Source organism: Hippoglossus hippoglossus, chromosome 12 (genome assembly GCF_009819705.1).
Source record: "Hippoglossus hippoglossus isolate fHipHip1 chromosome 12, fHipHip1.pri, whole genome shotgun sequence".
In the NCBI taxonomy this organism is placed as follows: domain Eukaryota; kingdom Metazoa; phylum Chordata; class Actinopteri; order Pleuronectiformes; family Pleuronectidae; genus Hippoglossus; species Hippoglossus hippoglossus.
Window position 1 is genome coordinate 19468457 of NC_047162.1, and position 27187 is coordinate 19495643.

The 27187-nt window shown below is 43.2% G+C and overlaps 2 protein-coding genes across 2 annotated transcripts; one reads left to right on the forward strand and one right to left on the reverse strand.

Moving 5' to 3' along the window:
- Positions 1-3611: 3611 nt before the first annotated feature.
- atp8b1 (ATPase phospholipid transporting 8B1) lies at positions 3612-21764 on the reverse strand. The gene is made up of 30 exons (XM_034601497.1): positions 21478-21764; positions 14863-15050; positions 14627-14724; positions 13305-13418; positions 13114-13212; positions 12945-13006; positions 12768-12840; positions 12615-12685; positions 11909-11991; positions 11033-11191; positions 10843-10931; positions 10443-10633; positions 10128-10212; positions 9619-9742; positions 9109-9152; positions 8577-8733; positions 8232-8420; positions 7953-8065; positions 7692-7856; positions 7406-7517; positions 7236-7311; positions 6928-7060; positions 6710-6838; positions 6465-6621; positions 6161-6384; positions 5637-5720; positions 5277-5522; positions 5013-5151; positions 4747-4877; positions 3612-4562 (listed from the first exon to the last, which is right to left on the reverse strand). Exons 2-30 carry the CDS (start codon positions 15029-15031, stop codon positions 4326-4328), a joined length of 3753 nt encoding a protein of 1250 aa, XP_034457388.1. The 5' UTR covers positions 15032-15050; positions 21478-21764; the 3' UTR covers positions 3612-4325.
- A 595-nt stretch (positions 21765-22359) lies between these two features.
- On the forward strand, positions 22360-26305 carry txnl1 (thioredoxin-like 1). Its single transcript, XM_034601631.1, has 8 exons — positions 22360-22640; positions 24097-24193; positions 24820-24993; positions 25108-25230; positions 25353-25422; positions 25532-25704; positions 25834-25938; positions 26029-26305. The coding sequence occupies exons 1-8, from the start codon at positions 22543-22545 to the stop codon at positions 26056-26058; spliced, it is 870 nt and encodes a 289-aa protein (XP_034457522.1). The 5' UTR covers positions 22360-22542; the 3' UTR covers positions 26059-26305.
- Positions 26306-27187: the final 882 nt, after the last annotated feature.

The window sequence follows — 27187 nt, forward strand, 5'->3', positions numbered from 1 at the left end:
CTCTAACCTTACCTAACCCTTAAGTTAAAGTTAACCTTAACCTAACCCTTTAAGTTAAACCTAAACTTACCCCAATGCTTAACTTAAACCAAATCTTGTCCTGACCCTTAAATCAGACCAAACCTAAACTTCACCCTTATCTTTACCCTAACTCTTAAATTAAAGAGGAAGCCTTACCCTAACAAAGTTAACCTTATACTAACACTTAACTTAAACCGGACCTAAGCCTTTACCTTTACACCTTTAAGGTAAGGATTTACATTACAGGTCTTCCTTTGTGTCACCACATGAAGAAAGTTAGGAACACACATCCAGCCACTAGGGGACGATGGAGTTATCTAATCAATATCACCATCAGTGTTTTATATTATAAAATCAAATATCATCCTCAGAGCTCCCCCGCTCTCGCTGCCAGCTCCTGGTTTTTTTTCCTGGGGAGTGTGTGGTCCTATCTGTGTGCGCACGTCTTTGTGTGTGTTCCTCCCTCTCTCTCTCTCTCTCTCCCTCCCTCGCTGCCTGCTCGCTCGGCCCTCACCTCGAGGCGAGTCGATCCTCTTACAGTAATACCATTGCCTAATCTCAGAGGCGTATCAGAGGGAGCTCAGAGCGCTCAGCACTAATAGGTTCACACAAATGGGATCTAGTCAAAAACCTCCCAATCCTCCTGCCACTGTAAATATGGAGAGCATTATCTGAGTCCGCCCGGGGGCCCGCGATGTGGAACCGATGCAGATTTGACAGAGAGACTGAGCGATAGCGGCCAAAAAAACAGATGATTTAACAAGCTGTTAGCAGCGTTACAGGAGTAATTTTATTGGTTGTACGGATGAATCAAACAAAATTTAAACTTTTACAGCCTCACTGGCGTCTGGTGGCGCTTGTACAGGATTGATTTTCAGAACAAAAGCCATTGTTGGAACGTTTTGATGGATGTGAAACATATAAAGAGGCTGGTTAGGTGTGATTTAATATTGTATTTTGCATGAAGACTCAAATCTGAATGAATTGGAGTTTGTCGCACCACAGAAAAATGTATTAACCTCCAAGTATATAAAATTTAATATTAATATTGTTAAAAAAGAAGCAGTATTTTCTGCCACAATAAAACCTTCTCAAACTTCAACACCTGGTTTTTATAAAGGTTATTTATTCCTAAATGTATTTCTGTCTCTTCAGGTTTTAAAGAAAAAGTTAACATGCAAAACTTAATAATAATTTTTTCTCTAAATCCTGAATCAGTTGCAGCTTATTTATTTTTAACTTAGAATACTGTCAGAGAAATGTGGTGGTTCAGGGGAGGGGGGGCATTTAGAGACAGATTCATGGATAAAAGTTTTAATTTTTAAGAGGTGCACACATGATCATATTTCACATGCCGGTATAGAAGCTTGATGTTTTATATGTTAAAGATCCTGAAGCTGAAATGATGCTAATTGGATAAATTCTTCAAATAAGGAAATATTCATGGTTTACAGAATAAAAGTAACCGTGTGAGTTTAAATGAATAAAAGATGCTTCTGTTCAGAATCCTGATTTGTCGTGTGGAGCTTTGACTCCTCAGGAGAAGACAGAGAAGCAGATCAGGTGATGAACAGGCCTCAGTCTGAGAAGCTGTGGGACCAGTGAGATGTTTTGGTTCCATGAGATGAGTCTCACACTGACACACACACACACACACACACAGTCCTGCAGCGACATCTTGAGGCTGGAGACAGTACTGCCTCCTCTTATTCAGGTGAGTTCTGAGCATAATAATCAATTAATGAAACCAACTGTAATAAGTTGAGATTTATGATCTTTATCTAGTCTAATGATACAATTCAGGTTTGGTTTAGAGTCCGTGGGTCACATGACATGAACACTGATGCAAGAAATCATATTATTTCAATATATAATTAATATATAAAATATAAGAAGCATTGGAATCTACTAGAAAGAGGAATGTATTGTTTATATAGATCAGCCTTGGTTTAGAGTCATGACACAGAAGCTATTGATTGATTTAAGATATTAATATTCACACACAATGTAAGAAGCACTGAAATCTACTAAAAACAGATGGGTCACATAACATATGTTTTTAAAATATGAATATTCATACATGACATGAAAAGCTAATTCAAACAATGTTAAATATTCATATAAAACCCAGGAAGAACTAAACTTGTGTCCTGAAAGGTTGAAACAGCTAAAAACAACGTAAACTGTTTGTTAGTTAACTGAATAAAAAAGTTAGCTGAGGTTGTTCAAGCTAAAAGTTACAGGAATAAAGTTATAGTTAAAGTGGGACTGCTAACCTGCTAGCCGGGTCTGAACCGGGACTGTCCCGGGTCTGTACCGGGTCTCTCCCGGGTCTGTTCCGGGTCTGTCCCGGGTGTGTGGGGTCCTGGTCGGTGTGAAGTTCCGGTTGTGACCGGCAGGTGAGCATGTAGCTGTTAGCATCGTTAGCCTCGTTAGCATCCTCCTCTCCAGGCTCCTTGCTAAAGCTAACTAGCGGATTTTTGAAGCCAAACAAGTGGAGATGAATTTTATTTCCTCTGATATTATTAAATTTTTCAGTCTTTCTCCATCTGACGGAAGTTCCCCGGATGTTTAAAACCCCCTCAGGCCACTGACGTGACCTCTGACCTCACCTGTCGTCTGACCTCAGCTCACCTGACGTCATCATCATGAGACAGTTAGTGACAAGAAATAAGTAATGAGTGATACTGTTGTTTTTAATGTGTATAGTCTACTAGCCCTGTAAATATTTCGAGGCTAGACTGTTAACATTATTTATGGATGTATTATATATAAAAATAAGTATTATCTCTACAAATATCCTTATTCTACCTCATAACCTTAGATTGTGTGTGAAATTGTTAATATAAAACCAGTCTGTCAGTATTTATATATTAGATTCATACATCTTTAGTATTAGTGATTTTTACCATGATTGTATGTAATTTTAGTATTTATGGCTGTTATATATATAGAGGAACATATAGAATGTATATAAATCAGTCACCACAATAAAGTTAAAAACTTGCTAAATGTGCCGTTGGCTTTTTATTAACCACAAGATAAAATCCCATCAGAGGCCGAGCTGCTGCTGGTTCCATGGACAGCGTCACAGACTCCATTCATTCAGGAATAAAAACAGTAGCACGAGCGTGAGGGGAGAAAACACAGTGACAGTCAGAGCTGTGTCAGGTTTGGCTTCGCACTGTTCAGCAGAGAAGAAGAAAACACAAACACACACACGTGACAACTGTCTTCTTGGGTACAGTGTAAACAACCAATGACACAAACACACACAAAGTAATCCCAATTTTTAACGAGCTACTGAACGTGTGGTTTAATTCTGAGGAGAGAAAAGAAAGAACAAATGTTTATAAAAAAAAAGATAAACCAACTTTCCCCTTTAGAAGTAAGAAGCACTTAAGTTTAGACACTGGTGTGTGTGTGTGTGTGGGGGGGGGGGGGGGTGACAATCGAGTGCTAGTGTTTGTTTACAGCACGTTAGGAGAAGAACAGAAACATGAAGAAGATGCAACTTTGACAGAGGAACGTTTAACGAGGCCGAAGTCGACGCCTGTAAGGCCACTTCTACACAGCAGAGGAGAAAACAGCACTATTCACAATTTATTTTTAAATTAAAGACACTTTATAACATCCGGTATAATCAGGTCCCACCATGATTCATAATAAAACATTAAAAAGAGGATCCTTTGACATGTTGAGCTTCAGATTTCATGTGACTAACGGACAAATTAACTGGAATCTTTTGGTAACTTTAATAAAACACCATCATATCAAGTGCTGTGCAGACATCAGGGCAAGAACTGAACGTTTAAAAGTATCACAGCGTCTCCACAAGCGGCAAAAAAAAAAAAAAAAAGGACTAAAAACAAGGCTTTGATTATTAAAAATCCTGAGTAATAACATTGTCAGTCACAGTCAACTGCACGACTTTGACCCCAGGAACGGCGGGCGTCTCTTCGCTGAGCGTTTTCTTCTCTGTGAGCTTCTGTGCAAAGACGAGGAACCGGAGTCGAGGTCACACGCTTCATTGGACTTTCTGCAAATCCGGTCGGTGGTACAGAAGCTCCCGGTTTCGTTTCTAAAAGTTGAGCGACTTTAGGAGGCGGCAACGTTTGTTTCATCCCCTCGTAAAGTGCTGGAGTTTCCCCGAGGGAAGAATTAAAGACGAGACTGGGTCCAGGCTGTTGTTTCTGTGCAGACGTCCCGTCGTCGACCGATTCAGCTGCGACTCCACAGATAAAAATGAAAATCCCAAATATTTACAACCCTCCTCCGACCCTTTGCTCCGCCTCTCCCGCTCCTCAGATGTTTTCAGCCTCTCTTTGTGGAAACTCCCTGATGCTGTCCTGGGGTCCGCCCCGGGCTGGTGCTCGCCGCCGAATGCTTCGCCCCGACGAGATGAGGTCGGCGTAGCCCCGGGAGTGAGAGAAGGCGTAGGCGGAGCGACGGGAACGCTGGCCACGCTGGAACGCCGGCAGCGGCTTTTTCTTCTCATCCTGCAACATCTCCATCTCGTACCGCTTCCTGTTTCTGTGGACCTGGTGGACGAAGAGAAAGACTCAAGTTAAATTGGAGACGTTTTACTTTAATTTGATTAAAATTTCTTAATTTCGAAAGATTCAGTTCAGAAGAGACGGGACACGAGGTGAGAGAGCAAGGGAGAGACACTGTAAATGGTCCCACCAGCCGGGAATCAAACCCGTGACTTCCTGCAGGTCTCACCTTGTCTCCAACAGACGGCCAGATGGTTTTATGGAGGAACTGGATGCAGATGACGGGCAGCAGACTGACGCCCACAGTCAGGATGATGGTCAACCACAGGTAAGGCTGACGCAGGGCGTTTGATGCCACACCTACAAAACGTACAATACACACACGTCAGAGAGGAGTGAAGAGGCTGGTGTGGCTTTGTTTGACAATTTACTTTCTCTGTTAGCAAACGCTGGAGCCTTTCAATCGTAACACAATGTGAATGTTGGCTGACTGACCGGTGAAGGTGAAGATCGCGGGGAAGATGACGTGGATCCCTGCACTGTGGATGTCGAACAAGATGCCGAAGTAAATGGCGATGCTGCCCAAAACGGCGAAACAGTTGACGAAGGTCCAGTACGAGGTGTCCAGAGAGATCTGACGAAAAACGAGAGGTCAAGGTCAGCGATAGAATAAATGTATCTTTTCTATTCCTCACTGTATCGTACGTCTTATTTCTGATTCAAAGAAGAATGAAGAATATAAAACAGGATGTGACCAACCTGCAGGTTGACGGTGAAAATCAGTGACGAGGCGGTGACGACGGCGAAGGACTGGTAGTCAGAGGGGGCTTCTCCGTCCTGCCCCATGGTCTGCAGGAAGGCCCCGTACGGGATGAAGAAGATGATGAGCGAGACGAAGATGCCGTGGAACAAGCTGATGAAGAAGTTCTTGTAGTTGAACATCGACCCCGCCTGGCCGGGAAGGTAGAGCTTCGGGAACTTCAGGCTGAGTTTGTCATTAACGTCCTGCAGAAGGAAGAGGAGGAGGAGGAGGAAGGAGGAAGAGGAGGAGGAGGATCTGGATGAGTTTTACTTTTCTCTCCTTTTCCACACACACACAAAGTGTTTTGTGTTTTTTACCTGGTCGAGGAGTCCGACGAGTAGAACAGGTAAACTGCTGTAACACAGGTTGTAGAGGGTGATGAACCAGTCTTCGTAGGCGACCTGCAGACACCACAACAGAGATCAGTAAAAACATGATGCATTATGGGATTAGATATAAAACCAGATTGGCCCGACCGAACAGATGAATGGCGTCTGCAACTGTTCTATTTATTGACCAATAGGAGAAGAGAACGCACTTCAACGTAAAACTATTAAAATATGGAAAAATCTAAACTTCTTTTACCCTGGACGCATTGAAAACTATTAAAATTAGACGTGAGAACATCCTGTTTTAATAATCTCATTTCCTTTCCTACAGCTCCTGTTCAGGAACAAAGATAAATATAAGAACTGCTTTGTTTTGGTCAATTTCGTGCATCAAATTCAAGTTAAATTTTCAATCTACTAACTTTAAGATACTAAAGAATATTTACACTCAGGACTGGACTTATGTCGAACACACATTCACATGATGCCGATGTTTAGGTTTCGCCGCTGACCTGAGCCGAGTATCCGCTGAAGAACGAGTACCAGAAGTGAACCAGAGTGAAGGCGAAGTTCTTGAAGAAGAAGAAACGCAGGAACTTGCACATTCGGATGTAGGACCAGCGCCCGTGCACCAGCAGGAGGCGCTCCAGGTAACGGAACTGAGCGAACGCGTAGTCGCTGGACATGACGGCCTGCATCCCCTCCTGGCCGCTGATCCCGACGCCGATGTCTGCAGCTGGACGGACGACGAGCAGAGAGGTTAGAGGAGATTCGTGGAACATTCAGGACAAAGCACGGATTCATTCCTGTTCTTACTCTTGATCATGTTGACGTCGTTGGCTCCGTCTCCGATCGACAGCGTCACGGCGTTCTTGTACTTCTTCACCAAACTCACCACGTTGGCTTTCTGCTTCGGCGTCACGCGACAGCAGATGACGGCTTCGCACTCACAGGCCATGTCCACAAAGTCCATCTACAGACAAACACGTTATCGTTTACAACATCGTCTGTTCAACGTTTAGAGCATTTACAACGTTCCATGTTCAGATCTGAATTTGTACCTGTCTCATCTCTTTCTCCCGGTCGTTGTTGGGCTGTCCGTCCTGAGGGTTGTTGGGAGCCGCCCGCTTCCCGAGACGACGGAGATGCAGACGACGGCGTTTCTTCTTCTTTTCGTACAGAATCTCGTTCTGTGAAGAAAGTGAAAAACACAAGCGATCAGTACGATCCACCATGTTGGCTGGTGAGAAAACCAGATCTAGTCTTGAAGGGAACTCACCAGCCATCCTCCGGTGATGATGAGAGCGTTCTTCCCCGGCTCGGTGAAGAACGGCTCTGGAGTTTTCTTTTTGTTGAGCCGGTGAGTTGAGGGCTGGTTTCTCCTGTTGGCCTGACGAATCGTCAGCTTCTCACTGGAAACAGAGGAATTCATTAATAACCTGTGATCCTGGGACGCAGCTGAGACCCGGCTGCTGAGGAGGGAATTCAACCAACAGCAGGAAACAGCAAACTTTGGTCCTGGTGCTTTTTCTAGTTGATGTTTTGATCACATTTCTGTACAAGTTGTGACGTTTTGAATCAACTCACTTGACGTCTTCTCCGTAGTGGATCTCCATGTTGTCTGTCAACAGTGAACAAGCATATCCGATGTTTTCTGCAGTTTCTGGAGGAAAAACATTAAAACCATTGGTATTTTCAGTGGTATTCTATATTTTCTTGTAGCATCTTGGGAATAGACTCTCCTCTGTTGTCGTTACCTTTCTTATCTCCGGTCAGGACCCAGATCTTGATGTCGGCCTTGGCCAGTATGGCGATGGTCTCAGGAACTCCGTCCTGCAGCTTGTCCTCGATGGCCGTCGCCCCAATCAGCTTTTTATTTGAAAATAATTTTAATTATTATTAAAATTCATAATTTTTTCTTTTAAGTTCTGTCTAAACATTCTCATTTCCCCCTGAACCTCAAGGCCCCAGTTTCTCCACGGAAACCAAACTTGTTCTTAAGGATTTAAGTTCATTCTGTATTTCGGCGGTTTCCCCTCTCACCATGAGGTTGCTCTCGATTTCCTCGTACACGTGGTCGAGGGCGGCGTCTCGGTCGCTCATGGACACCTGGGCTTCTTTGTGTTTCCTGGACCAGGCTTGATACTCTGACGCGCTGATGTCTTTGTAACACAGGCACAGCGTCCGCAAGGTCTCGTTGGCAAAGCTCTGCAACGAGAACCACGCACACGCACGTTTACGTTCCTACACAACATCCTGCAGCCGTGAAACTCGTCGGTCTAAATGAGAATAACGTGAACTCACATCCAGAGCAGTCTGGCTGCTCTCCTTGTGTCTGGTGTTGGGGGAGAGTCGCTCATAAATCACCGTGTCTGCTCCTTTGCAGTAGAGACGAATACGTCCATCGGGAAACTTCACTGTGAGAGAAGAAAGAAAGATATTTACTTCACTGTGGAGAAAATACTCACATTTAAGAAGCTGAAATCAGAGACAATTTTTCTTCATTTAAAAAAACTGAAATTGAATATTCTATTGTAAAGATAGTTGAACATTAGCGCGCGTGTGTGTGTGTTGCCCTCTTACAGATGATGGACATGCGCTTGCGGTCCGAGTTGAAGTCGAGCAGCGCCAACATTTCGTACGTCGTCTCCTGGTCCATCTCCTTGATGGTGATGGTGTCCTGGGTTCGGGACAGGAACACGTAGCCAAAGTTCCTGGCGGCTGTCACAAGAGCGCCCTCATCAGGAGACGCAGCCTGGTACACCAGTTCACCTGAGAGAGGGGCGGAGCTCATTACCTGCCGATTTATTTGGAAATGAATACAACAGATATATTGTTTGATGCATCTGTTAAGGACCGGTCCTTAGTTCTAAAAAGGTTGACTGACAGGTGCCACAGCCAATCACAGCCCAGGTCGTGTGTGGTTACCGTCTTTGTGCTCCACCATGACGGTGTGGCAGAGCGACAGCAGCTTGAAGAACTCCGACGCGTCTTTGTCTTTCCCGGATCGGACGACAGCGACGAGCGAATGATCCATGAACTCAAACTTCTTGTCAGCGTGAAGGTTCCAGCTCCAGTCGACCGGCTGACGAGAGACGGGACAGTCGGGAATTAGTCCAACAAACTATATACACACACACTTTACTATACTAGTACACTACATACTATAAGTACTAGTATTCTATACATATAAATATATATGTTGTGTATGTATATTTTAAGCTATACTATTATTATATACTAGCACCACTAGTATACTATACTATACAAGTACATACTAAACTAGACCAGTAGCACCAGTACATGTAGTTTATAGTACACGACTGAAGAAATATAATAATAAAAACGAGTTATAACAAGTGTAATAATTTATTCTCCTACAAACGAAGCTCAAACTAACTTTAGTCACATGTCGGCCATTTTATTGTGAAACTCTAAATGAGTGTATTTGATGTCTCACCCGTCCTCGGTCCAGCGTCACCCCCTCAGCTGTGGTCGGAGTCCCTGAAGACATCACCAGAAAGAAAAAAAAAGGTCATAATTGTACGAGTTTCCTCCGGTTTCACTTTTTCCCTGAGTCGTTTTATTCTTTGCACTTTATCAGTTATGTTTCACATCAGTTCCGTGTGCGTCTCATTATTTAACTTCATGCTGTTGCTTTGTTCCTTTGTTCTTTCCTGTAAAGAACCGAAACTCTATAATTGCAATACAAACACACATCGTTGTGTAACTCCTCCATGTTTGTTCTGCTCGTATCGAACGTCCAGCTCTCACTGCGGCGACAATGAACCAGTTTCCACGGTGATGTCACGGTAAATACACAACTCTACTTCCTGCATGAACACAACCTGTGTCATACCTTCTTCCTGCATCGTTTATCACAGGTTTAATTCACAGAGCAAGGTTTTTGAAACGTGCATCAGGAGTGTGATTGTACGTCAGTGTGAAACGAGGCCGGTCGGGTCGGTACCGTAGCTGCGTCCAGCGATGGTGCACTTCTTGAACTGCATGATGTTCTGTGTCAGAGTTCCCGTCTTGTCGGAGAAGATGTACTCGATCTGCCCGAGCTGCTCGTTCAGGGTGGTGGTTCGAGCCTGCACAGGAACCAGAGACATTCAATCAAATTTCACATTATATTTATATTTTCTAAATTAGTTTTCTTATTGTACATTTTACTAATACAGGTTTTATTCTATTGCTGTACGTTTTATCGTATTACTATTATTGTTCTGTCCCAGATTCATCTTTTAAAAGTTCATCTGCAATAATATGTAATTCATGACGTGTGGTTTTTCCTGTTTTTAACATTTTCCTATAAATAAAGATTGTTTTTAAATAACTGCTGCTGCAATGAACCGTGAAATCATGTATGGTTCAGGAAGATTAATTATTTGTTCTGTTATTTCTTTCCTAGTAAAAAAAACCAACAACATTTGGATCAAAAAGTGAAAACAAAGTATTCAATCTTTGGTTCTGTACCTTCGCTGGAGTGTCCTTCTCTGAGTAATACATCTGCAGGTCCCAGTTGATGAATTTACTCTGACCCAGACGAATCACCTCCACACTGAACACAAAGCAAAACACACAACACAACTGATTCTGACTGTTTCTCATTGAGGCAAAGCTCCTGCATGAATTCTCTTATTGGACTGAAGCTGCTCTGGGTTTTCCTCAAGTCACAATAAACATCTACAGGTTTGTAAAAAAGCTAAATCCTGTGAGTCATGATGCAGATTTAAAGCTTCACCAGCGTGTGAAGCTTTAACCGTGTGTGTGAACGTGTGTTTTACTGACCTGACGTAGAGAGAAATGGGCACCATGGTGTTGAGGACGATGATGTAACCCCAGAAGCTGAGGAAGCCTCTGTGGGAGGCGCTCTGGTCTTTGCCGTCGAACAGATACCACGCCTCCTGGCCGATCTCCTCGTACCAAAAGCTGTGACCGATGGCGAGACCCGCCGCCATGAGGAGCAGCACCGCGAAGATCTACAGGGTCAAGGGTCAAGGGTCAAGACACACACACGCTGAGGGACAATGGTTCCTAGAAATTGAATTACGTACATAAAATATAAACAAATCTCTTCTGTATAGTTTATTCTGTAACATACATCTAATAATATAAATCACTGCTGACATGTGTGACCTTAATGACACTGAAACTGTTTCCTGATGATGCGACCACTCGTTGAACTTACTGTATAAACCATGTAGTTCATCAGCTCGTCGATTTTCGTTCTCTTGAACCTCGTCTTCCCCCCGTTCCTCATGATCTTAGTGTCGGCACCTTCACGACGAACAAAACAGTGAGAATACGGATTAACTGTCTATAATCTCATTTAGTTCAATGCCAGTGAGAAGTTGTTTTATCTGAACACACACACACACCTGCGAAGATGACCAGGCCGTGGCACACCTCCGTGTTCCGGAGCTTGCAGCCGCGGAGCAGCATGTTGTCCAGGTCCAGCGGGTAACGCTCGCCGTCCCACGTCATCGTCCCAATGAACTTGTCCAGACGGTTGTTCGGCTCCTCGCACTCGATCAGAGCTGCGACGGAGACACGGACACACGGAGTCGGTCAGAGAGTAAGAAACTGTTCAGAAAGGGGTTCATCCTCTGGGAAGCATGAATAAGTGGAGCTACAAAGTATTGAGAGATAAACATCGGTATAAAAAGTACGATTACATTTTATTGTCTTGGAGTCAAGAGCTGCAAACACATAACTGGCTCCATATTAATATAAATTAAATAAACACTTAGGTGGCAAATCGTACACGAGTTTAACTTAATCAAAATTACTTCCTTTTGAATATTTATGATGAAAATCAAGAATATTCCTCTCATACATTTTAAAAGCTAAACAAAAACCCCTTAAAATTATGAAATAAAATGTTCTAGTTGCCGTCCACACTTAATAATAAAGGATTACGTAATTGTTTCTCATCTTAAAAATGAAATAAGTCAACACGCTTGAGAATCTCTTGCGTAACACACACTTCACCAAGCAAACAGACTTTATCTTAATTATTATCTGTGACTACAAACGTTATCAAAATGAGAGAGATTATTTATTTATTTACTGGCACCGAAAGACAAAGTTCCTGTATTTGTGGTGTGGATGTTATTTTCTGTTCCTCTTAATAGACACAGCATCGTTAACTTATATCTTGACAAAATTATGTTTTCTATTCCAATTTCAAAATAGAAATGTGTTTTTTTATTTTGATAAATGAAAAGTAGTTTCACATCTTGTAGTTTTATTACCGGTGAACCCAGCGAGCTGTTGTTCCTCCTGCATCCTCTCGTCAGTCACTTTGGGACCCATCTTAAACTTCAGGTTCGTTTCTCTGTGAAAACACAAGAGACTGAAACGACTGCCGAGGAGAACACAACCTCGGGAAACTCAAACACAAGTCAAGTTTATAAAACCTGCATCGTGACTCGTTTGTTTCTACGTGTTAATATATATATAAACACAGCTGTTAATAATTAAATGAGCTGAATGCTGATCTCGATGTGAACAGGTTCCATCAGTAAAGACCTGAGTGTTTCTTTAAGGCGTTTCCCACCTAATGGCAGAAGGTCTGGTGCAGGTCACAGGCCGATGTTTCTCTCTTCAGAAGCTCTTTACACATTTGCCTTCCTCTTATCAGTGTTGACCGAACGCTTAATGAAACCACTGATCAAACACAGAGGTCTCCGGCCGTGGAAACTACTCATCACGTTGATATTACAGTTCAAACCTGAGCAGCTTTACACGTTGTTAGAAGATATGTGTCTCCAGTATTTTATATTATTGAATCTTATGTCATGTGACGATGGAGCTGAAGTGTTTCAGGAGCTCCAGACTTTGAGCTTTTAACTTTACAGAACTTTCATATTCACAATAAAAGAGACGAGTAAGAATCAGTGCGTGTCTCCTTTGAGGTTTTCTTCGGTTTAAGAGGTGGAAAGTTAAACGGACTCTCACCCGTCGAGCTCGGCTGTTTCCACGTAACACAAGCTGTTGGGGTTGGAGCTGGATAACAGCAGGATGTCGGCCTGGAGACGACGAAACACACGTTAGTAAAGTGATCAACAACACAATGTATAACACGATTCTCTGAATGAACAATCCAGGTACCGGAATGAAGTCGTTTTTCTTCAGACGAACCACATCTCCGACTTCAATGTTCCTCCACTTTGACTCCTCAAACCTGAAGAAGAGAAAATCGTTTGTACGTCGTCACCTGAACAGTAACTGAAGTCGGCATCAGTCTTTAACGAGGGGGAATTTAAAGAATATAACATGAGTTCCAACCTGCCGTCCAGCAGGACCTCGCTCTTCCTGTTGTTGATCTCCTTGTCCATCCTGTGTCGCGCCTGAGAAACACAATTTCGTTAGCGTGAATCGTCAGTAAACTTCTCATACTCCATTTCTATTTATTGCTTAAAATACGTAGAACCGTGCACGCGTGTAGGATTCTTACCAGATCGTCTACCAGGTCTTTAATGGCAGTAATCCCCAGCACCACCACCAGAGGAATCAGGGTTGTGTACCAGGGCAAAGTGGTAATGTCTGGAATAATCTGACAGAAAAACAAACATGGTGGGGTTTTTTTTTGATCATCTGTGTTTTTCTGTGAATGAGAACTCGGGTCGTACACGTTTCTTTCTCTACCTGCAAGATGAGCAGAGCCAGGAAGTAGAGGTTGGCCACTCGCTTGAACTGCTCGTACAGGTTCAGCGGCAGGAAGGTGAAGACGTTGTACTTGTACGTCTTGATGTCGTTTCCCTGCAAGAGAAACACACAGCGGCAGAAATAATTAGCATAAAGTCGGCCGTGGTTACCATTACCGCATGTTACTGCATCTATTAGCAGTTTTGTTATTTATATATGAATCTTTTATTTTATCTGCTGCTCATCTGGACCAGGACTCCAGGAGGAAGTGATTTTGTATCTCAACAGGAACGTCCTGGTTAAATAAAGGTGAGAGTCTGGGAAATTGATGACAATGTCAACAACGAAAAAAGAGAACCACCCTTTCACAATGTTAAATAAACGACCTCCCTGTGGAGATAATGAAAACTAAATCAGCAGGAAAAACAAGGAGGATCAATTCAAACTTTTTGAGTCTGACGTAAATTTAAAGTTCAAGTGGTTCGAAACGTGTCCCGGCTTCAGTTCCACTTCCTCCCACTGTGTCTTATGTGTCTTATGTGTCTCTGAGTGAGACACAGGTCGACCTGCCGGACGATCGGGTTTCAGCCTCTGCTGAGAAAACACAAAAGCTCCAGAAACAAAGAAAACGCACTGATCCGAGTCCCTGAGTCACTCCAGAGGGTTGAAGCATCAGAGCAGCGAGCTGAAGCTTCACGTCACAGACAGAGAACCTCACAGGACGTTAACTCCACAGGTGGAAGAGACAAACTGAAGATTTACAGAAAGTACAGCTTCCTCCTCGTCTCACCTTTCATCCCCATTCATAATTAATCATCATTTAACAGCAGAACTGAAGCATTAACGTGGTGGTTGCATATTTAAACACGACCTTTCACCAGCTCAGGGAGCCCTGATGGAAATGAGTCAGCAGAAACAGAGAAGTGACGTCACGAGGAAACGCATCAGATAAACAGGACACTTCCTCGTTGATGCTTTAACTCACTTTTCTTATTATCGTCTCAGGAAATGTTAAATATTCAACTTTAATCTGTCTGAACCCCTCAAATACCTTTAATAATCAACCTTCAGATACAGAATACAACCAAGATTATTAAAGTAAGTTTATATTTCAGCATCAAGTAATTGGACCAATTATCTCATCATCTCTCGAGGAAGTTTTAAATCGTGAAGATATTAATAGAGCAGGTTCATTGATTTAGAAACCAACTGAATCAAAAGGCTGAAATTGGATCTAACGACTGATGGATGGTTTCAACAGAAGAAAAGTCATCATGATAACTTTATCCTAATAATAAATAGTTTTCTTCACGTGAACTTACAGAGTATCTGCTTTTCTTGATGCACAGGAAGACTTTCTTCTGGAACTCCGGCAGGTGGTGGTAAGGTCGGTCGTTGGCTTTCACCTTCCAGCCGATCTCTGAAAAACAAAAACAGTCATTCTTAAATGAATCCTCAGAATGTGATGAATTCATATTTATTCCATCTCTTCTGACTGAGCCATGTTTGTTCCCTTTGTGCTCAGCTGTGCATCACAGGTGTTTCTCTGGACACTCACCACTGGGTTTGGCTTCTACCGGAGGTTGTGGGACTCCTGGTGCCTCTGCTTCGGGTTCTTCTTCTTCAGAGCTCACTTCCAATTCATCGTCCGTCTCATCGTCACTGTACGGCATGACCTCATCGTCAGGCGCCAGGGACCCCTGGGAGTCCACACGCCGCCGACTCATCTTTGCACCTCAGGTATTTCTGAGAAAAGACCAAAAGAGTTTCAGCGGATCAATACGTGCAACGTTCATCTCGTGAAGCGCACTATTGAAAACACTTCTAAACTGTCAGTTCTTCACTGAATCCTCGTTATATTTAGCTCCACGAGTCCTAACCTGCTGTGAACATGAGTAATAATCTCTGTCATACACCTGAAAACACATCATTCATATGTTATTATCGGTTTTAGAGAAAGTTAAAGTCCAACAGTTCAATGATCACTCCCCCCCCCCCCCCCCCCCCCCGGTGACCAGTGATGTAATGAACATGTCTTGTGGGAAATCCCGTCTAACTGCTCCTGGTGTTTAACTTGGCATTTCCCCATCAGCTTAATGTTTAATGACCAAACACCTCATGTAGTTGTGTGTGTCTGTGGTCATGTGACACACCCATGTTCCGTCCTCACAGCCTGTGTGTTGTGTTGTGTGCATCATCAACGTTTCACAACCTGAATCCATATTTGCAGTAAAGTTTCAACCATTGTAAAGGCTCATTGTGCTGCTTCGATGTTTGAGGCCATTAAATACATTATTTGCTGTTGGCTACACTGCCCCCCCCCCCCCCCCATGATTTCTGGTGGTACTTCTCCATTTCATCTGTATCCATCAGCTTTCAGAAGATGTAGACAAATACCAATGAATTTAATAATGAGTATGGACAGAAGGCTCCGTCCACGTATATCTAACGTTGAGCCTAGATGAGCCTACTAGTCGATATTAGACCTTGTGCTACTTTAACTGTTTCTCAACCAACAGTTTTAAAGCAAACGTCATTTGAAGAAACTGCGGTTTGACTGAATGAGCTCTGGGTGGTCACACAAGTCTGCACAGGAAGGCTCGGCGAGGAGGGGGAGGGAAAGAATGAGAGAGAGAGAGAGAAAAGGTGTAAACAAGACAAATCAACTCCCAGCAGTTTCTACAGTTAAATCAACGACTGTGTGTTTGGTTTGGACGTCCGTGTCTTTAAGTCATTGACTCAGACACAATAAACGTCCAACAAGAGGAAATTTACCCAAACTTCAAAAAGATCAACGAGTCGAACGTCAGGTTTCAGTGTCTCGACTGCACTGAGGGAAAAATCTAAATATCACACGTCTTCACCTGAAAACCAATCTTCATTCAGAGTTTTGTCAGCTACACTGTCGTCATCCGACAGCAGAACAACGTACCACACCTAAAAAAAAGACTCAACGTAACGTCAGCTGCGTTCGTTCACACGCTCCTTTAGAAACGTAGGAAACTGAAGGAATGCTCGGCACGCCAGGGAGACTAATAATACAGACAGCCCGTAAAGGTCATAACATTGAGGTTTTAAACAGGAAAAACTAGAAATGTAACCATATGATGTTTAGTCCAAATAAACAAGTGATTAAATGAGAAAATAATTAGTCACTAAGTAAAATAATCTATGTATATTATAGTAATAATACATGTTTTTAATGTGCTCATTCCTTTATGTGCCAATTCAGATAGGAAGTGTGAAAATCACCCAGTTCATCCTTTTCACCTGTTGCTGCAGTTAAACTCTTAGTTTAAATACTTTTGTCCACATTAAAAAAATGTTTACCTGTACGATGTGTTTGTATTCTTCATTTTAACAGAGTCGGTGCACATATTGGACCCAAAAACCCAAATGAACAATCAGGTAATTTGATCAGACTCCAGAGGGCGAACAGAGACGAGAAACCATGAAGCTGAACTGATAGAATCTCACCCCCCAGCCCCTCCTGGGGGGGGCGGCGCAGAGCGGCTGCAGGGAGGAGAATGAATGTGAAATCTGATTCATGTGGGAAGAAGAACGAAGCAAACAAGGGTTCTGTGAATCCAGAAAGGTTTAAAGGAGCTGATCAGGCAGCAGAGTGACGAACTCTTAACAAGAAACAAAAGATAAACTCATATCAGAGGGAGAATGACACAGAGTCAACAGCCACTTAAATCTAATCAAGATGCAGCAAGTTACACAAACTCATAGATATCAACTCTAAATATTATTGTTAATCAAGATCCATGAATTTCCAAACATCTCAGTTTCTGCTCGTTCAGACTGAAACGCAGTCCCGGAGCTTTCAAACTGAAACGGGACCAGCAGTGTTTCAAACTCTAGAACTTGTGTGGACGCCGGGTGCATCTGGAGTAGATGTGACAAACACAGTGTGGATGTGGGATGAACAGCAGCCTGAAAGATTAGGTTAGAGAGCGGCTGCTATAAGAGGAATTAATTGAACCTGAGGAGGGGCGGTTAAAAACAGGAAGTGCTCATTGTATTGAAGTAAATTAAAAAGTTAGTTTGACAACACGTTTGTGCAACACTTCCCCAGACATGCACAAGCGCCTGTAAACAGCCTCATTAAAAACAACTGCAACGGCTTCTCCCCTGAGAACGCTCGCCATTCTGCCACCGACCAATCCCAGGCCCAGCTGCGGTGGTGGCGGCGGCAGCAGGACAGCGAGGTTCACCCATCCCGGAGAACAGGTTTTTGATGTCGGGGCCAGGGCGTCGCTTTGGCAACAACAATGAGCGGGGCGGGGGGGGAGGGGCTCAGGCAGTGGGACAGAGGAGAACATACCTGAGCCACAACAGTGAAACCTGAGAGGAGGGAGGAGGTTCAGCTCTCGGAGGAGGCGAGGCCTCCAGGAAAATAAAAGTCTTTTATTTCTCCTGGTGTGTCACTTAAATCTCAAGAATTATATTTGTAATATTATTATATTTGTTAAAAGCCACTTCAGAATGCTACAAGTTTGAAAATTGAAAAATATTCACCATTAATAAAATGGAATAAAAATAAAATATCCCAACAATAGAATAACGCTTATAGAGCATATAAATCCACCAGAGCCACACACACACACACACACACACACACACACACACACACACACACACACACACACACACACACACACACACACACACACACACACACACACACACACACACACACACACACACACACACACACACACACACACACACAAGAGTTATTTATAATTAACTTCATGTTTAAATGGAAAAAATATCAGCGTCAAGTACATTTCTAAATCGTAACAACATGGTCATTAGCAATTGTTTTAACACACAGAACAATATGTATTATGGGAAATTCCTTACTCCCTGATATCAGTATTGGTCCTAAACAAATCCACAAGCAAATCCTTCTGCCAAATTTCACCAAACATTTGACGTGTCCTGAGCACAAAGTGATAAATTGAGCAGAAACCTCCAGAAAAAAAAAACCTGTGAATGGAATTTTAACTATGAAGTGTTTCTCAGGATGAGAACCTGCTTGTGACTGAAGCCTGAGTTGGAGGAAACACTGAAATGTGAAGTATTTGTGTCTGTGGCTGAGTTCCCCCGGTCGGGCGAGACCAGAGACCAGATCTGCAGCACCTGAGGGGAACGTGTTCCAGCCGACGTCTGTGATGGACAGGAAGAAGAGAAAAGAACAATGGGGGGGGGTCTGTTCTCTGCTGGATTTAATAAAGTGAAACTGAAACTGAGCTCCATCCTCATTCAACACTGTGTTGGACACATAATAATTAGCTCAACTATTATTTTATTCTACAAAGGGAACATGTGGCTTTAATGATAATTACTTTGGGAGTTTGTTAACTTCTATAAATCATTGTAGAAACCGGGGCGGATGTAGGATTTCTCCTCATTCAGGGGCCACATAACAAACAGAGGGGCCAAGCACATGTTTAATATCCAAGTACAATTCCTTATTCAGTAAAGTCATATCTCATTTTGCCATTGGCTCCAAAGCGTTGAGTAAAAACATATTAGACACGAGTCAATACATTTAACAAATTATTTCTACTTAATTTATAGTGTTTTAAACTGGGGGAAATAAGACACATGTTTTTTTTGTTTGTTTTTTTTTAAATAGGACAAATGTCTCAGGTTGTAGTGTCAACCAACAAGTTCAGGGACCAATCACATTCCAGCCGAGGCCAGTGCCACTCAGGCCCCGCCCCCTGGAAATGACAGAGAGAAACACTTCTACTCATATTTCCTGTTCGTTCAGTTTACAACTAAAACACCGAGGATGACGTTGATCTGGGATAATCCTGAACATCAAGAGTGATTACAGACAAAACAATTAATCTACTACTGGTTTCACAACTGGTGCACATTGATATTAACAGAAGCACGTGTGTTTTATTGAAGGTTAATAATTCACTGGGATTCTAAAGTATTCTGCTCACAGCTGGAGTCCAGACAAACAACCTCCAGAGACACCAGCTACTACTGCAACATGTCATCCCACACTGCCAGAGCCCCCGAGCAAGGCACCTACCTGTATCTGAGTTAGAGGTTCATGCAAGACGAGGACGTCATCACACTTTCGGGTCAAACCTTCACAGACAACAATGACATTTTCCTGCTGATTCGGTCTCATGAGAAACAAGTTGAACGTTCATGTGTCTCGGAAACAAAGAACCAGGAACTCCAGCAGAACTTGGTCCAGACTTTCTCCTGAGTTCGAGAGATTCTTCGCTCAGACGCAGTCACAACAACACAGAAATCTCCGGAGCGTTCAAACGAGGGGTGGGATGTCAAATCAATTCTGCTGTTTTTTACGTTTTCAATCGCAGAGGTTTTAACTAGGGAACCAGCCAGATTTGCGATCTCACATACAGCCCCTACGAAGAACGTCCGAATATCCTCCGGAGTTCAGTGAACATCTGAATGTTTCCCACTACGTGAAGAAAATGCTTGAGCGTAGTTCGTGGTCGACTCTTGGTACAAAAGTCTCGGCACCAGGTCAAGAAGAAACTGATCCTTTCACAATATGCAAAATGAAGCTAAGGAACCCGAAGACGTGACGACACTTTTCAAAACAGGAAATCAACCGTGTCGTCCGTATGGAAAACATCCGAAGGTTTAAAACAGCTGCAGTGACGCCTTCACCTCAGCTCAACCTTCCCTCCATTTGCCTCAGACGTCACGATTCAAATTCTCCGTCAGTGTTTTCAAGGTCGACCATTTCCATGAGGAGGCAAACATTTCCCTAAGCAAAGGACTCAAAATGTGTCTCGTCTGCAGAAGGAGAGATTCTCTGCTTGTTTATGGAGAAACACGGAGTTGGGTTTGATGCGTGCGTGCGGCAGGCGTCACTGTGTTCAGACACAACAGCTGAGAGCGAGAGGGTGTGACTGAGAATCCACACGATCTTATCTGATCGGAAGTATCCATCAATCATTCTGCTGAAGACCGACGACACAACAGCTCCCGAAAAGAAGCCAAAACATCCACGTTTGGTTTTGATTTGTTATTTTTGTTGATAAAAACGTGATAAAACGACCAACGTGCGTCGCTTCTCCACTTCGAGATCTCTACTGTACATACCACGTCTGTACATGACGTCCCAGCACAAGATGGCTGCAGCTGCATACGAGATATTTTGGCTTCGTTTTTGTACAAAAGGTGGAGACGTGTCGTCCATCTTTACATAAAGTCATCGGTTTGGATAATAAACTTACAGAGAGAAACTGGAAACAGAAATTAATGGATTGACGCTTTAATAAAAAGAATCAAATGGATGCATTTTGCGTGAAATTTCGTGAAAACTCATATTTCCTACAAAGGATTTCAGGTGAAGGAGGTGATCACGGCTCCTCATCACCTAATGTAGTCAGTTTATTAGGTACAGCTGGTTCAACAACACAGTTTAATGCAGCAATAAATCCCACAGCGTCACCACAGTTTACGAGGTGTTGATTTAACGTGATGATCACGATGGAGGCTGCAGCTCGTTGCTGTTGACCTGAATTGACCGAGAGGTGTTTGTACTATTTCCTCCACCCTCTCTGATCGCTGAGACGAAATATGAGAAGTTTTTCCAAACTAGTTCTCCAGAAGAAGTCTGTTGCATCAGATTGAGTTTTAGACGTTGGCTTTCATCCCAACGTTTAGACTCTAAACGTTGGGATGAAAGCCAAAGTTCTCACAATGTCAAATGTGCAAGTGTGTAAATAAAAAAAATTTAAAAATGTTCTGGACAGGATTTCAATACTGAGGAAAGGTGAAGGAGCTCAGGTGAAACACAGATCCTCCTCCAGGTGTTTTTAACTCTTTGTTTCGTGTCTATATTTACTGATATTCGTCCTCTGTAAATCCCTCAATCACTTTATTCTTACATATTCAGACGTGTTACGTGCTTTTCCAGTATTTCACTGTGAAACCTGCAGGTTCCTGTGAGACTTTCTGACCCGACACTGAAGGGAAAAGAGTAAAACTGTATTTCAACGCGTTTAAATCAAGATGTCAGAGCATTTGAAAAGGACGGAGGGTAAAAGAGGAGGTGCAGCAGCAGCTCAGGTGAAACTCCGATCCTCCTCCAGGTGTTTCTAGAGTTTAAACTCTCTCTCTCTCTCTCGGGTTCGTGTGGACGATGAACGGTTCTCACCTGATGTGTTGCTCGGTTTTTATCGAATAATCGGAAGAATCCTCGTTGTCAGTCGGTGTCCGGGAGCTGGGTCACCGCACCATGTTGTCTTCTCCTTCCTGCTTTCAGACGATCCTCCTGCGGCTCCCCGCCCTCCTGCCCCCGCTGCCTGCGCCGCTGTGCCCCGCTGGAAACCTGCCGGACCGGTCCGACTCCTCCGCCTCCTCCCGACGAGCCCGTTTAAAAACAACGCGACATCCGGGAAGCCTGCGACCGCGGAAGTGCGCGCGGAGGTGTGCTGGTCACGTGACGCGCAGGTACAGGTAGGTAATTGAATTCTTAATGAGGTCACGTGGTCGTTTACCGGAGCAGATTTATTTGAGCTGAATGTATGAAATTATAAATATGTGTTGCTATGACACCACAAATAAACTTTAACTACAAGATATAACATTCATGAAGTCAGGATAAAACACATGATTTTACAAGCTACTTTATTTTATTCTACTTCATTCATAGATGGATTTAGGGATTTTATTGTATTCATGGATAGGTTTATTTATTTATATTTATTTGATTTATGGATAGGTTTGTTTACTGATTTTAGTTTATGTTATACATTTTGGTTTTTCTTTGGTGAATTGGTGGATCTTATCTTATTTTATTCTACTTTATACATGGATGTATTTTATTCTACTTTATTCAAGGATGGATTTGGGGATTTTATTGTATTTATGGATGGGTTTATTTGTTTTATTAATGGATGGGTTGGTGTATTGTATTATATTGTATTCTATTTGTATTGTTTTCCCCTTCATCCTCTAGAGGGGGGCGCTCCAGTGCGTAGGAGCATCTGTACTGCGGCAGAATGACCGACGAAGAAGAAGGAAGCCCGGCCCTTCCTGTTGTGCGTGGACCAATCAGGAGGGGACTTCCTGCTGCAGCTGCAGTGTGGCTCAGAAGCTAACGCGCTAGCACGCTGACAGAAAGCTAAAAACACAACACGAGTTATTTACCTCTTTACCCGCCGTCTCGTCCTGATCGTCGCCGGCCACACTGCTCCCACCACCGCCGCTAAACTCCACCATGGTCGGCGTGAAAGTGATCGGGAGCGACCCGGACTTCCAGCCGGAGCTAGCGGCCGCCGGCTCCAGGCTCGCCGTGGTGAAGTTCACAATGGCCGGGTAAGCTCACTCGCCCGGTCCGAGGGCGCGCTGTTAGCCGTGTGGTCCCCTCGCCGGTCCGCCCCGTGTGTCACAGGACCGCAGAACAACCGGGGCTCATCGCCTGGATGTTTACCGGGGCTGACATGAGTCCAGTTCCCCGACAGGAGAGGCTCAGGGAAGCTAGCTTAGCATGCTAAGTTAGCTGTGTTGCTTACAATGACTTAGCACTATTACAGTAACTTCGCTGTTCCGGTGTCCAGAGATTCAACCATGTCCTGGATTCACCGTCTGTTCATCTCTGGGGAAAGTTTATATGAATTATGATGTTAACGCAAAAATACATGTTTGACGTTTAATCACTCGTAGTATCACGATATGGCCAAATATTATATATCATGATACAAATGATCGATATCAGTCAATATCGATAATTATCGCGATAAATGATTTTCTTTTGAAGACCGGTTTTTGTTGTTGAGTGAAGGTTTTAACTCTTATGAGCAGAAAACAACAACAACAGCAAAACCTTTTCAAAGCTGAGGTTCATCACTGACGTGTTATTCATCCTCACTGGAATATATCACACATAAGAAATGAAACCTTTGTTATTATTGATGAACATTATGTTGTGATAAGTATTGATATGGTTTTAGTGGCCAGTCCTAGTTTCCAGTCATTATATCGTTATGAGGCGTTAATCTTTGTGTCTTTGGCGATTTTTTTTTTTAACTGCATGAAAAAACTCAGATGTTAAATGTTAAAAACTTCTAAAATGTGAAGTTTTGCAAACGGGGGGAACTGTTAACGTATCATAATTTTTATTAACTTTAATAAGTCGCAGGATTTATGAGGAATATCTCTTTAATCATTTTCTGTTTAAATCCAGCAGTTCACACTAACAGATCTTTAGAATATGAAGCTGTTGTGTTAATCAAATAACTAAATATTGTTAGAATAATACTGAAGACGGAGCCACAGAGGATGAAGTGGTTCCTCCTTAGTTTCTGAAGTGTGAGACATCAATACAAAGTTATATCGTATAGGGTCAAATCACTATCATTGAATCAAAGTAATCAATATTGGATTTCTTCAGATTTATTGTATCTGCAAATATTCCAGCTGATAAGTGACTTGATTGGAACAGAAAAACCTGAGGTGGCTTAGAAACACTGTATTCATGACATAGTCTGTCCACCAGAGAGCGCTGGCCACTTTATATTTCTAGCAATAAAACATCCCAATCAATGTATGTCAGTGGTAATGAAAACTACGACTGTAAAAATCTGTATCGCTGACTATGAACAGTAATTGTCATGTAATAACTGAATTTTAAATAATAGTTTGGAGATTGTCAGGTAATAAAAGCTCAAGAAACAGTGTAGATATGGTCAGATTTTTAGTTTTGTCACTTTCTTTCACATACGTCTTGAGGGATGAGAGCAGGTCACTAACTTTCTGTCCTTCGCCTCCTCAGGTGTCGGCCCTGTGTCACAATATCTCCAGCTTTCAACATGTTGAGTAACAAATACCCACATGTCGTCTTCCTTGAAGTAGATGTTCACGTGTGTCAGGTAAGTCTCAACTGTTATGGCCTCAAATTAGGGACGATATGATTTTGAGCCTTCAGAAATAAATCCAGGGTTGGTTTTAAATCTGCATGGAAATGTTTAGAGAAGATTAGCTGTTTTTTATTTTGTGAACATGTTTGCACGGACCAAAAAACTGCTTCTAGATGTCAGGAAGCAAAGATCCCAAACTGATTACACATGTCAAGCACCAACCTTAACCCTGGGGTTACACCTGAATCTGATCGGACATTGACAATCACAGATCAGAGGAACGTTTCTTCTCTTACTGTCATCGCCACCTCAGGTCCTAAAAAGGGACGACGACACAGACCCGTCAGGGTCACATCAAACATTTACTACTATGTTCTACAGCATCAGTAAACATTCAACACAACGCAGAACAGACTTCAAGCTTGAAAGTTAAGAGAGAACAGGGAAGAGTTACAAGTTGGAACGAAACCTGCTGCCACCATACGCCGGATAGCTCCCCTGTTTAGCGCGTACCCCAGACGAGCACGGTTTTATACCAATAATTGGTCTAAGCTTCTACTGTTGAAAAAAGCAAACTTGGTCACTATAAAAATATGGATGTAGTCCTGACTTCACAGAACTGTTTGTCTTTCTCTCAGGCGACAGCGGCAGCCAACAACATCTCCGCCACACCGACATTCTTGTTCTTCAGGAACCGGGTGCGGGTGGATCAGTATCAGGGGGCGGATGCCTCGGGTCTGGAGGAGAAGGTCAAGCAGCACACGGAGAACGACCCGGGAAACAGCGAGGACTCTGACATTCCAAAGGGATACGTGAGTGTCTGGTGGAGGGTTTGGGACATGAATCAGGCAGCTGCTTCAAAGGGAGCTGTGTGAATATTGAATAAAGATCCTGAATTTAGTTTGTCTTGTCTGCTTTGTTTTCAGATGGACCTCATGCCTTTTGTCAGCAAAGCCGGCTGCGAGTGTCTGAACGAGAGCGACGACTGTGGCTTTGATAGCTGCTTAATCAAAGACTCCTCCTACCTGGAGTCTGACTGTGATGAACAGGTATGAGCTGTCGCAGAAGAAGAATCCGATCGATTTTTATTCAAAATTTGAATTTAACATATAACCTGAACATTGTGGGAAGATGCTTTCTCTAATATCTTTTTTTTTTTAATCTTTTGTAGTTGCTAATAACTATTGCCTTCAACCAACCTGTGAAGCTCTTCTCTATGAAGCTACTGGCCTCAGAATTTGGTGAGTTTTATTCTGCATCCATAACTAATCTGAAGTTGCTCTCTGAAAACCAACATCGTTTCCAACCCGGGTCTCATTTATTTCTCCCCCCCCTCCGTCTCTCCATCAGCCCAAGCCCCTAAGGTGGTGAAGGTGTTCATCAATCTCCCTCGGTCGATGAGCTTCGACGACGCCGAGCGGAGTGAAGCCACTCAGGCTCTGGAGCTGTCTGAGGAGGACTACAAAGAGGAGGGCTTGATTCCCCTGCGCTACGTCAAGTTCCAGAACGTACAGAGCGTCACGGTAAAGACGGGAGCAGCTGCTCGGAGCTCAAATCAAGTTGTCCTGGTACCATTAGTAAAAACCCACAGGTTGACCTGCTTCACTGTGTTTATTGACAGTGTTTGTCTGTTTTTATCTTTTCGTTACCAGATGTTTGTCAAGTCAAACCAAGGAGACGAGGAGACGACAAAAATCAACTACCTGACATTCATAGGCACCCCAGTACAGGCCACCAACATGAATGACTTCAAAAGGGTACGGAGCCGCCTGTGTGACTTTGTGCTCAGTGTTTGTTTGTTTGTGAGTGTGTTGTACTCACGGACGTTTTCTTTTGGGCTGTTGTAGGTCGTGGGGAAGAAAGGAGAGAGTCACTGAACAGGAGAATGAAGAAGAAGAGAAGAGGAGGAGGAGAAGAAGGCTACAGATACATTACCCAAGAACTTTCACTCTGCCAAAGCCACCACACACTCTGCCGACACACAGACACACACACACACACTCAGCCTCCAGCTGTCCTCCTCATGCTCTGAATGAATTCTCCGTCTGTGGCGTCTACAAACCATTTGTATTGTAATTCTGATGAAAATCACTGTAAATAAAATACAATCCTTTTTCAAAGGCATGTGCGTCAGTTCTGCTCTTTGTGGGAACTAAGGTTCAGAAAGAGGAGGAGGAGGAGTGAAGTTAGCACTGGAACCACTGAGACCAGAGCTTGTTCACGTGATGCAGGTCAGTGACTCTGTTGAAGAAACAGTGGGAACACAAAGAGTTTCTCTTCACAGCTGCTCAAGGATCAGAAGGTTTGTACCGAGCTGGAGTTTCTGTTTCCTCCTCCACCTGCTCTCACTTTCACTAGTAATCACTCATCACTAGTTATCAGGACCTGACCAGCACATGAAGTCACTGAGTGTTTGTCTGATTCCACAGTTTATGAGACTCATTTAAACATCATGAAAAATGACGGGTCAGTTTCACGAGACGCGCACAGTCAGGACTTGGTGTTAAAGTGAAGATCTGCATCAATGATCCGACACCATCAATTAATAACTAAATAGAAGTTTGTCACCTAAATCATCCCAATAACAAACAGAACTAAGTGGTTTATATGAGATATTTGCACTGGTGTTAGTTTGAGGAGCTGAAATTGGATTTTCCTGCTGCCATGACTCATGATGCGGATCCGCAAAATGTCCCCACATTGCGTCTGTCGTGTTCTTTTGTCCTGAGATATGAGAAGAGCCGATCTCGGTTTAGTTCAACAAGTATTTATTCAGAAGCAATGAAAAGGTACAGCATAGCTATGAGCACTCAATGCACAGCCTCGGCTTTCTACGAGCACGGGGTAGTCAAGAGTCGCCCCGAACGGACGGCGGGTACATTACTTATAATAGTAGGTAGAACTTCATTGGTCAATAACGAGGGGGAGTCACCGGGGTTTAGCCCTGGCTCTCCCTTGCTGGTGCACAGGCTGGTCCCAGCCTCTTGGCCCTGGAATCCACCAATG

What these genes read in the sequence shown, in the direction of transcription:
- atp8b1 (XM_034601497.1), bottom strand. Translation starts at nt 15,031, where the DNA reads ATGAGTCGGCGGCGTGTGGACTCCCAGGGGTCCCTGGCGCCTGACGAT. An exon ending in AGAAGGACACTCCAGCGAAG is followed by an intron (nt 9,743 to 10,127) that starts GTACAGAACCAA and finishes GTTCCTGTGCAG; the next exon opens with GCTCGAACCACCACCCTGAA. An exon ending in GCAGCCAGACTGCTCTGGAT is followed by an intron (nt 7,857 to 7,952) that starts GTGAGTTCACGT and finishes TTCTCGTTGCAG; the next exon opens with AGCTTTGCCAACGAGACCTT.
- txnl1 (XM_034601631.1), top strand. Translation starts at nt 22,543, where the DNA reads ATGGTCGGCGTGAAAGTGATCGGGAGCGACCCGGACTTCCAGCCGGAG. An exon ending in TAGATGTTCACGTGTGTCAG is followed by an intron (nt 24,194 to 24,819) that starts GTAAGTCTCAAC and finishes TCTTTCTCTCAG; the next exon opens with GCGACAGCGGCAGCCAACAA. An exon ending in AGAACGTACAGAGCGTCACG is followed by an intron (nt 25,705 to 25,833) that starts GTAAAGACGGGA and finishes TTTCGTTACCAG; the next exon opens with ATGTTTGTCAAGTCAAACCA.